This window comes from Lepus europaeus, chromosome 8, assembly GCF_033115175.1.
Source record: "Lepus europaeus isolate LE1 chromosome 8, mLepTim1.pri, whole genome shotgun sequence".
NCBI classification, from domain to species: Eukaryota; Metazoa; Chordata; class Mammalia; order Lagomorpha; family Leporidae; genus Lepus; species Lepus europaeus.
This window is the reverse complement of record NC_084834.1, coordinates 28,536,192-28,551,327: the sequence shown is the minus strand read 5'-3', so window position 1 is coordinate 28,551,327 and position 15,136 is coordinate 28,536,192. Positions and strand designations below refer to the sequence as shown.

Genomic DNA, 15,136 nt, shown 5'->3' with positions numbered 1-15,136 from the left:
TCTACTTAAAAGCCAGAGAGAGAGAGAGAGAGAGAGAGAGAGGTCTTCCATCCACTGGTTCAAATGCCATAACAACCAGGGCTGGGTAAGATCTAAGCTAGAAGTAGGAACTCTATATGGGCACCCCATTTGTGGCAGGGACACAGTACTTCAGCCATCATCTGCTGCCTCCCAGAATGCATAAACAGGAAGCTGGACCAGAAGTGGAGATACTGGTTTTCCAACCAGCTTTCCAATATGGGATATGGGCATCCCAAGTGGTGGCCCACCCCACTGCACCACAGCACTTGCTCCACAAAACATATTTTGTGAAAACATTTCCAAAATATTTAAGTGATGAAATACATTCTGAAAAATAAACAAATTCCTTGACATATGATTTCAGCAAATATCACACAATTTTCACTTCTTAAAGAAGAAAAAAGATGAAATCAACAGTACTTTATACAAGAACTCTGAATTTTAGAAATAAGAATTCTGATGATTCTTAATGGAATTTATTGATAACGGAAGAAAACAAATTTTAATTCAATGAAAGAAATACTTGACACTACATGGGTTCACACCAGTATGATAAAACAGATTTTTTTATGATGATGATAATTCAATCAATGGTTTTGTCTTTTTTCTTGTTGATTGAGAATTAAACAGTGGCCATTGTTTTCCTGTGTCTTTGGGTAGATAGGTTCAACTATTAAAGGTTAATAGCATTGTGCAAAAACTTCTCATGATTTATAATATAGTTTCGTTTTCCTTTCTCTTATGGATGCTGCCACCAACTTCCCAACAACTCGGATGTTGGCTCTCTTGAGTACCGGATGTCCACTCACTATAATGAAAAATATATAGTTACATTAATAGTTTTTCAATTAATATGATAGAAATGTGTCATGAACTCCAGAACACTACATATAATTAATTATGGTTGTCATAAACCATGCAAAAATTTGACTTGGACACATTTCCTTCCATATAACACATTACTTTATAGATCCAAGGGATTCAGGAGAAGTCACTGTTGTACAAATACATTAGGAGAGGGGTGTGAGAAACTGGATTCTTCTCACATACAGGATGCTTGAAACAAATTAGATGTAACATATTTTATCACAAAAACAATTATATTGAAATTTTTATATTACAGTACAATCAGCTCTGATATCTAAATAGATATAACCCATTATCTTATAGATTTCTTGTACTTACTCTATCTTTATGTATAAAATGACTTTCCACATAAGTAATGAAAGCCATAGATTTATTGTGGCCACCATTATACACAGTAATCATTCATAGATAAGGTGGTATATCTTTGCTGTTTAGTTCCTAGAGTTGTTATTAAATAAAAATATACCAAACAAGCAAAAAAAAAAAAAAAAAAAAAAAAAACCAAGGAAATGAGACCAATTCATATTGCTAGTGACTTGATGTGGTAAGAAGTGGTGCTGTTACTACTTTTATGCACATAGTAAAGACTCATAATAACAAAATTAAATGAAGCCATATTAAAAAAGGACCTGAATAGGCATTTCTCCAAAGAAGACATAAAAATGGCCCAAAAGGATATTAAAAAGTGCTCGGCTGGCGCCGCGGCTCAATAGGCTAATCCTCCACCTTGCGGCGCTGGCACACCGGGTTCTAGTCCCGGTTGGGGGCGCCAGATTCCGTCCTGGTTGCCCCTCTTCCAGTCCAGCTCTCTGCTGTGGCCCGGGAAGGCAGTGGAAGATGGCCCAAGTCCTTGGGCCCCACATCCGCATGGGAGACCAGGAGAAGCACCTGGCTCCTGGCTTCGGATCAGCGCGGTGCGCCAGCCACAGCACGGCGGCCGTGGATGGGGACAGCACTGTGGCGCACTGGGTTAAAGCCCTGGCCTGCAGTGCCAGTATTCCATATGGGCGCTGGTTCAAGTCCCCACTGCTCCACTTTTAATCCAGCTCTCTGCTATGGCCTGGGAAAGCAGTGGAAGATGGCCCAAGTTCTTGGGCCCCTGAACCTGTGCGGGAAACATGGAAGAAATTCCTGGCTCCTGTCTTCGGATCAGCTCAGCTCTGGTCATTGCAGTCATTTGGGGAGTGAACCAGTAGATGGAAGACCTCTCTCTTTCTCTCTCTGGTTCTACCTCTCTCTGTAACTCTGTCTTTCAGATAAGTAAAATAAATCTTAAAAAAAGAATTTTATCTGCAAAAAATGTTGAATTTGTAAAAAATAAAATAAAATAAAATAAAATTGTTTTTTTAAAAAATTAAAAAGTGTTCAATACCATTAAATATCAACAAAATGCAAATTAAAAATGACATATCGGCTAGCGCCGTGGCTCAATAGGCTAATCCTCTGCCTTGTGGCGCCGGCACACCGGGTTCTAGTCCTGGTCGGGGTGCCGGATTCTGTCCTGGTTGCCCCTCTTCCAGTCCAGCTCTCTGCTGTGGCCCGGGGAGTGCAGTGGAGGATGGCCCAAGTGCTTGGGCCCTGCACCCCACGGGAAACCAGGAGAGGCACCTGGCTCCTGGCTTCGGATCAGCTTGGTGCGCTGGCCACAGCGCGCCGGCCGCGGTGGCCTTTGGAGGGTGAACCAACGGGAAAGGAAGACCTTTCTCTCTGTCTCTCTCTCTCTCTCACTGTCCACTCTGCCTGTCAAAAAAAAAAAAAAAGACATATCATGTCAAAACCATAAGAATGGGTAGTATCAAATGTTTAAAGATAAAAGATACAGACATCGGTGAGGGTGTAGAGAAAAGGGAATCCTTGGGCACTGCTCATGGGAATGTAAATTGATGCACTAACAGAGAAAGGTATGAAGGTTCCTAAAGATATTAAACATAAAACTATCACATGACCCAGCAACCCCTTTTTTGGGAATCTACCCAAAGGAATTAATATTGTCACCTTATAAAGATAACTGAATCCCATTTTCATTGCAGCACTACTCATATCTAGGATATGAAAACAGCCTAAATTTCATCCATGAACAGATGAATGGAAAAACAAAATATGTTGTATACAATGGATATTACTGCCATTTGCCATAACATGGATGAAACTGGATGGCATTATGCTATGTAAAATAAGCCAGATACATCAAAGAAAATACTGACTTCTCTCACTTGTATGTGGAATCTAAACTTTCAAATATTCATAGAGACAGAATGAAACAGAAGTTACAGGGGTCACCTGGGAAACTGGGGTCTGTAGGTCATTGGTTACAAAGTAGCAGCAATGTAGGATGATCTAAGAAACATGAGGACTAAAACTATAAAATTATTCAGCATTTGGCATTCCTGCTAGATGAACAGATCTTCACTGCTCTTGATACAAAACAAACCAAAAATGGGTATTATGTGAGTTGATGGATTTATTAATTTGCTTCACTAAAGTAACCATTTTACTATCAACATGTATCCCATCTTGCGCACCTAAATATACACAATATAATTTATCATAAAATAAATAAATTAGGTGATATTAATGGTGATCACTATTGCTAATTATAGTTCCTGTTGTGATCATAAGTTAAAACAATCATCCATTGGTATCCTCATACATTTATTCAAGATAAGTGTAAAGGGAGTTAAGTTTCTTCTTGAGGTGGGATCCTAGTACAAAGAACTTTCCTATTATGAATTTTTCTACAGAATGAAATACCAAGTATACATTTCATCAGGCAGAAAATAGCTGAAAAATAGGAGTACTCAAAGTGGACAAAATAGAAAGGGACTATCATGGTCCAAGTACTTGTTCATATACATTTGAGAACAAATCTAGGTTTAACACTCATTCTGAGTTTCCTTATTTTTGAAATGGGGATGATATATATCTTGTTCAGGTTTTGCAAGAATTCTCTTCTGTTGTAATGGATGTAACACACTAAAGCAAGGTGTTAATAAAAGAGAACCTTTAAAGTATGTTGGGACACCCAATATTTCTGTAAACCAATAATTCTGTAAAGCCAAAATAACAATAAAGGCTGTTAATTTAAAAGAATATATATATATATATATATATCTGATACTTTTATAAGTATTCAAAATATAGTAGCAGTATTATCTACACTATATTATCATATACGCTAGCTAACTAAATTTCACTAACAAAGTTTTAATCTCTTATTTCATAAACATTTAAATTAAATAAAGTATCACTTCATAAAAATATGTTAACGTGTTATATTCTTAATCCTCAAAGCAGATATTCTCAACCTTCATTTTTGTCATCTTATGATGGAACAGATTCAGAGAACAATTCTTTTGATTAAAATAAGACAAATCCTGAACAGAATATTAAATATATTTTGACTGCATTGATAAGCTGGCAGAGAGAGAGAGCAAAATGTAGAGGCCAAAAACAAAGTAGAATCACTAAACTTAGTAGGTATTTGTGAGCTGAAGCCAGCTGTATTGGTCTGAAGATTTCTGTTTAACCCTGGATATCTGAATTTCACACTCCTGAGAAGAGTAGGGACAGGAGATAACACATAGAATCCACCCCAAATGGAGACTGCAGTACAAGGTCATTATGGAAGTCTTGGCCCTAGGGGACAGAACATAAAGAAGGGAGGGAAGGAATATGGGAGGAAGAGAAATAAGAATATGGGAGGGGAGGGAGAAAAGGGGGGAAAGAAGGAAGTGAGGGATGATTGAAAATAAGGCGGGGAGGGGATTGTGGAAGAGGAGAAGGAAAAGAAGGAAAGAAGGGAGAAAGGGAAGGAAGAAATACAGAAAACAAAACTTCAAAAAGGAGAGCAGTAAGGAAATATTGCTGATTCCACAAGGCTGTGCAGATAGATCATAACACCAGAGCTAGCCCTTGGTTTATGTTCCAGTTACTGTCACTTGTGGGATCCAAAAATATCTCAAATGTGAAGTTTGTTGGACACAAAAACAAGTGCAAAAGCATTCTAGAGGAAAGAAATTTCAATAAAGTACTTTAAAATCTGTCATAGAAGCATATTTTATTAAACTTCAATGTGTTGCAGTGTATTTTTAAGTGTAAAGCATTTAAGAAGTAGTAAGATCATAAGAATTTTATAATTGTTTTTTATTAAATTCTAAGGTGTTTTAAGTTATAATGAAAATACTTAAATATTAACAGTAAAGTATAATAGATAGACTAAAGTAACATGTTGCACTCTTACTACATAAAAGTAAATATTTATCATTGAAAACATAGACATCAACCTCATTATATTTTCCTCTTTGTTATTTTTATCTCTTGAATTAGTTGTATATATTCCTTTCAGTGTACTAGCATTAAAAGTACATGTTGGTAGAAAAAAAAAAGAAGTAGTATCTACAGTATCATTACACTTTTTAAGTTGTACATTTAGCAAAATATATAAAATATTAAATATCAAAATATAAATAGTTATTGGAATTATAATTTAGCCTTAGATTTTTATCCATATTTTCAATGGAAAATATTATTTATATAATAATATTAGTAGAGATTTCTAAGGTTCCAACTCATAATATGTGATAGAAAGTTATTTTTATTATAGATACTTAATAAATAATCAGCAATTAGATATTTCTATTTTGAAAATTAATTTATTGACTTTTTAAAAGAGGAGGAGAGAGAGAGAGAGAGCTCTCATCCACTGGTTCACTCCACAAATACTTGCAATGGTCCAGGGCTGGGCTAGGGCCATTGCCAAAGGCCAGAGCCAAGAACTGGAAGTGCAACTCAGTTCTGTGCCAGATGGTTGTCAGGAGCCCCATACTGAAGCCATCACTGCTGCTACCCAGAGTCTGCAATGGCAGGACACTGGGGTCAGGAGCTGGAGCAAGGAAATGAACGCAGGTATTTTATTATGGGATGCAGGAATAATAACTGCTAGATCAAACACACACCTCCTATTTCAATAATTGAAAGAAATGGCTTCAAATTGTGCACAATTCAAATAAAATATATTATAGCAGAATGCATTTTATAAATTATATTTTCAGAAATAAGATAGTATTTTTTTCTCACAGGTCCAAAATATGCTTTCCCCTATATTTTGTCTTAAATTTGAGGTATATTTTATTATAAAACCATGTAAATTGAGAACCCAACATGGCTAAATAGGGAACAGATTTGCTGATTTTGACCATGGATTGATAGCAGATGAAAAGGGAGAAGAACTGTGTCATCAGGGGACAGTTAGAAAGAAGCCTGCAACAGAAAAACTACAGAAAGAAGAGAGGTCATGGAGCAGGGAGACAGTACAACCACCAGCAGCAAGCAGGATGACTCCAGCAACCCCACAGTCAGTGGCTGGTAGGGATACCATCGTCTCAGAGTGAGCAGAGACAAAACTGTGGCAGCCTCTTCCACTAGTGATATTGCCTGAGGATGAACCCTGTGGTTCCTACTGACTTTCAGTCCAGCCTGAAGTACTAGCAAGAGGAATGTGAAGGCAGAACACATTTCTTTCCTTCTCTCCACCAATCAACAAGCTTGTCTGGCAACAAGCAAGGGGGAATTGCCGTTTTAATAAGGTGAATAGAGCCTGCTGCAGCCCACGTGCAAATAGGGGATTTTTCTCAGAGGTTAAGTCCACAGTCACCACTCACTTTTGAGTCTGGCCTGGAAGGTTGGGGATGGAACATGCACTTAAGTCCACGAGACAAGTCCGTAAACTACCAAGTCCCTATCCTACCAATATCAAGACAGTGCACTCAACTTGCCAAGGCAGAGCAGCAACCAACCTCTTTCTTGCAGACAGCTGGCTCTGGGAATACCGCTGTTCTCTCTATGAACAGGGAGGCTCAGGAGACTGAGAATGGTTACCTTCCCTGCGACTGTGGGAATTCCGTGTCTGTGTCTGTGATAGGGCAAAGGATGTGTCTGGACCACTGGTCAATCACTGAGTCTGACTTCAGAGGCTCAGAGTTCCCTGAATGCTGAGTTGGGTCATTGCGGATGGCTTCACATTCACACTCAGGAGCACACTAATTCTTTCTGCAGTACATGTACCTGAGTGGGAGGGGAATTTAGGTACTGGAAGCCCATCCTGGACAGTTGGTTTCCTTTTGCAGAGAGGGGCTGAGGCTGTGAAAACACCAGCTGATGTGATCATATCTTCTGCCTGCTGACAATAGAGGTGATTGCCATACCCAAACTGTGTGTCACTCTGGACTATTGTGTCATGCTCAAGCAATGGCAGGGTTCCCTGGCCTCACATAGCACACACATCTGGATACCCAGTGAAGGAGAACAAAATCCACTAAGCCATAGAGGCATATATCAAAGAAAAAAATCCCAAGAGGAAAAAATCAACAAGCGTTTCCACAGATGCCTAAAAATAAATGTAAGATACAAGAAACACAAGCAAGGAAGACAACATGACTCCCCCAAAAGAAACATAACAACACTTTAATATTAGACTATGAAAATGAAGAGATGAAATTGATGAAATGATGAATTGATGAAATGCCCAAAAAGGAATTCAAAAGAATGTTCAGAAGATTACTGAAAAACACTGAGAAGCAAATACATGAGTTAAGAAATCTTTACAAAACATGGATGAGAAATTCTGCTGGGAGATAGAGATACTGAAAAAAAATCAATCTGAAATATTAGAAATGAAGAATTCAATATATCAAATAAAAAATATAGTGGGAAGCCACACAAACGAATTCAGTGAGGTAGAAAAAAGGCTATTTGAGCTAGAGAATAGATCTTTAGAAATATATCATTTAGACAAAAAAGGGGAAGAATAAATCATAAAGACCAAAAGCAGTGTTTGAGATTTATGGGATACCATCACCCAATCAAACATATGTATCTTAGGAGTTCCTGAAGGCATTGAAAAAGAGAATAAATTATAACACCTATTCAGTGAAATAATACCAGAAAATTTTCCAAATTTCGAGTAAGATCTGGACATACAAGTACAAGAAGTACACAGAACTCCTAATAGGCATGATCAGAAAAGAACTTCAATATGACATATTATGCTCAAACTTTCACACTTAAAACATAAAGAAAAGATCCTAAAATGTGCACAGGAGACCTGCGAGATTACCTTCACTGCATCTACCGTTATGTTGACAGTTGGTTTCTCATCAGAAACCATGCATGCTAAGAGAATAGAGATATTTCAAGTCCAAAAAGTAAATAAATAAATAAATAAATAAATGAATATCTATCAACCCAGAATTCTGTACCCACAAAAGTTCTAATTTAGAAATTAAGGTGAAATAAAGACATTTCATAACAAACAGAAATTTAAAGAATTTGTCACCATTCATCCAACCTTACAATTGATACTTACAGAAGTGCTACACACAAAATCAGAGAAAGACAGAATCATGAAAGAATGTGAAGGCAGTAAGAGTAGAAAGGAAATCCAAAACAAAATGGCAGGACCTAGCTATTACTTATTAGTAACACTTTGAATGTAAATGGCCTAAACTCTCCAATCAAAAGATACAGATTGGCTGAATAGATTAAAAACCAAGACTCATCTATTTGCTGCATAAAAGAGACACACCTCACCAACAAAGATAAAGACTGAATACTATTGACCAAATTGATCTATTTGCTATGTATAGGACATTTCATCACCCAGCTGCAGGTTATACATTCTTTTCATCAGTGCATGCAGCATTCCCTAGGAGAGACCATATGCTAGACCATAAAACAACTCTTAATAAACTTAAAAAACTGAAAATGTACCATGTATCTTTTGTGACCACAATGGAATGAAGTTGGAAAGTAACAAATTAAGAAACTCTAGAAAATATGAGAACAGATAGAGACTGAACAACATGCTCCTGAATGAGCTGTGGGTCATAGAATAAAAAGGGAAATCGAAAAATTTCCATAAATTAATTAAAGTGACATTAAAATATATCAAAATCTCTGGGAAACAGTAAAAGCAATGTTAAATGGAAAGCTTATGTCAACTGGTGCCTACATCAAGAAATTGGAAAGTCATCAAGTAAATGAGAAATCAATGCATCTCAAGGACCTAGAAAAACAATAAAAAACCAAATCCCACATTAGTAGGAGGAAATAAATAATAAAAATTCTAAATGATATAAGCAAAATTGAAACAGAAAATGATATAAAAGATAAATGAAATGAAAAGCTGCTTTTCTGGAAAAAATAAACAAAATTTATGCATCATTGATCCAAATAACCAAAAATATAGAGAAGACCCAAATTATTGAAATCAGAGATGAAATTTACAATGGATGCAACAGACATAAATAAATCAGCAGGAATTACTACAAACAGCTATATGAAAATTAATAGGAAAATATGGAAAAAAAGGAATAGATTTCTGGACACATACAATTTATCAAAATTGAGTCATGAACACATAGAAAATATAAATAGAATAATAACCAAGGTGGAGATGGAGTCAGTAATAAACATCTTCCCAACAAAGAGAAGCCCAGAACTGGATGGCTTCAGTGCTGAACTCCATCAAACTTTTAAAGAAAAACTAATACAAATACTTCTTAAAATATTCAAAAATTCTTCTATTACACCAGCATTACCTTATTTGCAAAATCAGAAAAAGATAAAAGAAAGACAACTGCAGAACAATATTCCAAATGAACATAGATGTAAAAACCCTCAATAAAACAATAGCTAATTGAATCCAACAAAAAGATCATGCACCTGGACCAAATGGGATTTATACCTGGTATGTATGGATGATTCAACATACACAAATTAATACACATAATACATCACATTAACAAACTGAAGAATATCCCAATAGATACACAGAAAGCATTTGATAAAAAACAACATAATTTCATGATGAAAACCTTAAGCAAGATGGATAAAGTAGGAATGAATATTACTCAGTACAACCAAGGCAATACATAGCAAACTCAGAGACAGCATCATCATATTGGATAGGGTAAAGCTGGAAGCATTACCAGTAGATATGGAGGACAAGGTTGCCCACTCTCACAACTGCTATTCAATACAGTTCTGTAAGTTTTATCTAGAACCATTAGACAACAAGAAGAAATGAAAGGGATCTAAATGAGAAAGGAGAAAGCCAAATTATCCCTGTTTGTGGGTGATATACCCCATACACTGGGGAACCAGAAGACACTGCTAAGATATTATTGTAACACAGAAATTGGAAAATCTCCATGATATAAAATAATCACACAAAAATCAATAGCATTGTATTTAAAGCAATGCCACTGCTGAGAAAGAACTTATAAGATCAGTCCCCTTCACAATGGCTATAAAAATAATTTAACCAAGGATAGGAAATAGCTCTATAATGAAAATTAAAAACATTAAGGAAAGAAATAAGATAAGACACAAAAACATGGAAATATCTTCCATGTTCACGAATTGGAAGAATCAATATAATCAAAATATCCATAATACCAAAAGGAATTTACAGAGTCAACATGATCAAATCAAAATAGCAAGGACATTCTTTTCAGATCTAGAAAAAATAATGCTAAAATTTATATGGAAACACACATGACTTTGAATAGCTAAAGTAATCCTAGAGAATAGAAAAAGCTGGAGGCATAACAATAACAGGTTTCAAGACACATTATAGGACAGTTATAATAAAAAAAATCCTAGTACTGGTACAAGAATAGAGACATATTGACCAATAAGACAGATTAGAGATCCCAGAAATCAATCCACATAACTACAACCAAAAAAATCTTTGACAAATGAGCTAAATCACTCCATTGAGAAAAGGCAGTCTCTTCAACAAATGGCATTGGAAAAATTGAATCTACACATGCAAAAACATGAAACCTCATTCCTACCTTATACCTTATTAAAAAATAGACTCAAGGTGGATCAAGGATCTAGATCTATGAGATGATACCATCAAATTAGTAGAGGAAAACCTAGGGGAAACACCACAACTTGTTTACAGAGGCAAAGACTTTTTGGATAAAATCCCAAGAGCAGATATAATAAAGGCAAAATAGACAAATGGGATTACATCAAGCAAAGAAGCTTCTTCACAGCAAAGGAAACACTCAAAAAATAAAGAGGAAATGACAGAATGGGAGAAAATATTTGTGAACTATACATCCAATAAAAGATTAAAATCCAGTATAAATAAGGAGTTCAAGAAATTCAATAACAAAACAAACAATCCAGTTAATATGTGGGCTCAGGATATGAACAGGCATTTTTCAAAGTATGAAATACAAAAAGCCAACAGACACAAGAGAAATAAATGCTTAAGATCATTAGCCATCATGGAAATGGAAAAAACATAACAACCACCACAATTAGGTTTCCTCTCACCCCAGTTAGAATGACTATCATAGAAAAAATAAAAAAAAATACAATGCTGATGAGGATGTGCAGGGGGAATCATACCCTAATATACTTTTGGTAGGGATGTGAACTAGTACAATCATTATGGAAGACAGTGTGGAGATTGTTCAGAAATCAGAAAATAGATTTACCATATGACCCAGCCATCCCATTCCTGGTAATTTATACAAATGAAATGAAACCAGTATATGAGAGAGTTATTTGTATCCAATATTTATAGAAACTCAATTCAGAATAGTTAAGATATAGAATCCACCCAGATATCAATCAACTAATGATTGGATAAAGAAATTGTGATGCATATGAAAGAACAGTACTCAGCCATGAAAGAGAATGAAATCTCTGGAAACCATTATGTTTAAGGGAATGTACTCCCACAAAGAAAACATAAATATGATAATTTTAACCTGATTTTTGTAAAAAATGTATAGAGAGCAAAAAATGTAGTCTATATGAGTGAAACTGACATTTTTAGATTTTGTCTTTTTTATAGCCCTTGTCTAGACTCCTGAGGAACAGCAGTTTTTCTATTTCAGGCTTGTTGAATTTTTATTTAGTGCAGGATTAAGTTTGTGATTGTAAAGTAAAATAAATGTAAGTCATTGTAAAATTAAAAGAGGTCATGTTGTGGTGTAATAGGTTAATCCTCTACATGAGAAGCTGGCATCTCATATGGGTGCCAGTTCAAGATCCAGCTGCTCCACTTCTGATCCCGTTCCCTACTAAGGCACCTGGGAAAGCAGGGGAATATAGACAAGTCCTTAGGCCCCTGCACCCACGTGGGAGACCCAGAGCAAGGTCAGGCTCCTGGCTTTGGGCTGACCCAGCCCTGGCCATTGAGGTCTTTTGGGGAGTGAACCAGTGGATGGGAGATCTCTCTCACTATCTCCCTTTTTCTGTCTTTCTTCCTTTCTCTCTAACTCTGCCTTTCAAGTAAATAAAAATAATCTTAAAACGATTAAAAGAAAAATGAAAAAGGAAGGAGGGAGAGTTGCAGTAAGGGAAGGAGGGAGGATATGGTAGGAAATATCAATATGCTCTTAGAACAGCATATATGAAATACATGGAACTTGTTCCCTTTATTGAGATTTTTTTTAAAATCAGTGTTGCAGAGCTTTAAAAATACTGACATGGAAATGTACTTCTAAAATATGTGAAAAATTAGGTTACAAACAGTGTAGCCATATGATCCCATTTTTATAAAAATATATAAATGCACAGAAAATATTTGGAAATATAGACATCAAAATGTTAATTTAAGGATGTTAGAATATGGGATCATGACTCACATTTTTGTCTTATCTTATTTGCTTTTCTGAATTTTTAAAATCATTTAACAATAAACAATATTTGCATAATTAAAAGTAAGTATATCACACAAATTCCCTGTCCTACTTGAGGTTATATGTTATTGTATGCTAATGGTTACTTTCTGTGAACACTTCAAAATGAATCTTTATAGATAAACTTGGTTTGAAAACAAACACATGATTATATTACAAAATAAAATACATATTTTATGTCATCGACTATTTAGTGAGTCCTATTCGTCTAGATTCATGGTAAGTACTATGAGGTGATACAAATGGCACTAGTTGAGACCTTTCTGGTCCTCCATTTTCTAATCCAGAAACAAAGAAAAAAGCTGATTTTACAATGTCAATTATATTTAATTATTTCTAGTCCAAAAAAATGGCAGGCATTGTAGTACAATTGGTCAGGCCACTGGTTGGGACCCATGTGCTCCGTATCAGAGTACTTGGGATAAAGTCCTTCCTTTAAATTCCTGCAATGCACCCAGAATGCAGCAGATGATGGTCCAAGTACTTGAGTTCCTGCACTAACATGGAAGATGCTGAGGGAGTTCCTAGATTCTGGATTCCACCTGGCTAAGTTGTGCCTTCAGCCAGTATCTTAGAAGCGAACCAGCAGATGCAAGATTCATTCATTCTCATTGATTCATTCTCTCTTTCTCTCTCCCCGATGCTACCTCACCATCTTTCAACTCAATCCTCTAAAAAACAATGAAAGCACTAACACGGCATCATGATCCTGTCCCTTAGATGATCATAGACAGTATAAAGACAAACAGAATTCTAAAGGAGAAACAAAGATGCATTTAAGTAGTTAACATTTGATGCTAAGGTGCTGCAGAGATCCAAACCTGAACTTAAGTTAGGTGCACTTTAGGATTTCCAAAACTGCTATGTTCAGAACACTGGCAGAACAAATTGTATACAGGCCTCTTTGCAAAGAAAGACCAATCAAACTTCTTGCAGAAAAACTCTTAAAAAACCAGAAGAGTGAAAAAAGGAAAGAGGAGGGTGTTTGGTTTAGTGTTCAAGAGTCCAGTTGGGATTGAGTATCCCATGCTGGAGTGCTTAGGTTCACATCTGGGCTCTGACTATTGACTCCAGCTTCCTACCAATCCCCAATCTGAGAGGCAGTGGTAATGGTTCTGTAGTGGGTTCCCCACCACCCACAAGAAAGCTTTTATGCAGTTGCCAGCAGCTGTTGCAGATAGTATTTGGGGATTGAACCAGCAGATGGGCAATAGCTCCCTCTTCCACCATCTCCCCCTCCAAAGTGAAATGATTTTGTGTTCTCTGAGCAGAGTCTTTATATTTTGTTCTTCCTCTCTATGCTCCTTTTCCATGCCTTCACAACCAAACAAGGAAATAAGGAAATCTAATTTTTGGTCCTAACTTTGTAAAGGAAGGTCCCAGTGAGAAAAGGGGAATAGCTGAAAAGCTCCCTCCTCCCCAAGGTCCTGGGATGCTGAGCACACAGGGTCTCTCTGCTCTGGGATCCATGTAACCATTGTACAAAGGCCAGGAAAGGGACTTCTCCCTTCTTCAAGTTGATTTAGACCCAAGTGACCACAGTGTGATCTAGACAGGTGCAGGTGGCATTAGCAGCAGCAAGATCTGGGCTACAGCATGACAGAATCAGGTGTTGTTGTAAGAAGTCAATGGAGGTGCAGGGTGTGGGATATGGAATTATAGGCTGCAGTCTAAAGAGATGAATTTTTTAACACATTTGGGTTATCCAAGGGGAATTCCTAGAAATGATGGCAGTTATGGGCGTGTAGTTGCCTATTGTTTTGGAATGCTAAACATTTTGCTTCTGAGTCCCCACTGCTTCTAGCTCGTGATATTGCCACATGCAACAGCAACACTGTGATTAGGGGAACTGAAAATAAATCACCTCATTTTGAAACAAGGAAAAACTTATCAAAAGCTAATAAGTATTCTATCCTTGAGTTTCTAAATAATTAGTTCCCATTTTTACAATGTGCAAAAAATGGAAAACATATAGCTGTTTAATAACCATAGCTATTTAAAATGAGGTGAATAATTTTACAACATTCTATGTATGCATTGCCCTTGAGCATAAAAATCCAGAAACAAAGAAGACAAGTACATTTCAGGAAGCAGGTTTAAAAACACAAAGCAAATTCTTATGGGAGTTCTTCAAAAAGTAAATGGCAAGTGAAATTATAAGGCAGATTTATTTCAGTGCAAAAAGTTTTGAAATTCATGCACATGAGTGATATTCAAAAAGTTCAGGGAAATATCAATTATAAAAAACTATGCATGAATTTCAGGGTTTTTTGCATCAAAATAAACTTATACTTAATTCTGTTTTTCCAAAAGCCTTTTGAAGTACTGAAATACTTTCAAAAGTCAGGCTTCTGGGAGTGGGCAGTTGGCACACTGTTTGCTTTACTACTCAGGGCAATTTTACCCCAAATCAGAGAGCCTTCTTTGAGTTCTGGCCCCTTTGCCTATTACCCAGCTTACTGATAATGTACAGTCTCGAGGCAGCTGATGATGGCTCAAGTATTTGTGTCTCTATCACCCCT

At 36.4% G+C, this 15,136-nt stretch overlaps 1 protein-coding gene across 1 annotated transcript in view; it reads right to left on the bottom strand.

Moving 5' to 3' along the window:
- Positions 1-701: 701 nt before the first annotated feature.
- The window catches only part of IQCM (IQ motif containing M), a 431,659-nt gene continuing 417,224 nt past the window's right edge, over positions 702-15,136 (bottom strand). Inside the window, 1 exon segment of the mRNA XM_062198888.1 lies at positions 702-829. Coding sequence (XP_062054872.1) covers positions 702-829 — 128 coding nt within the window.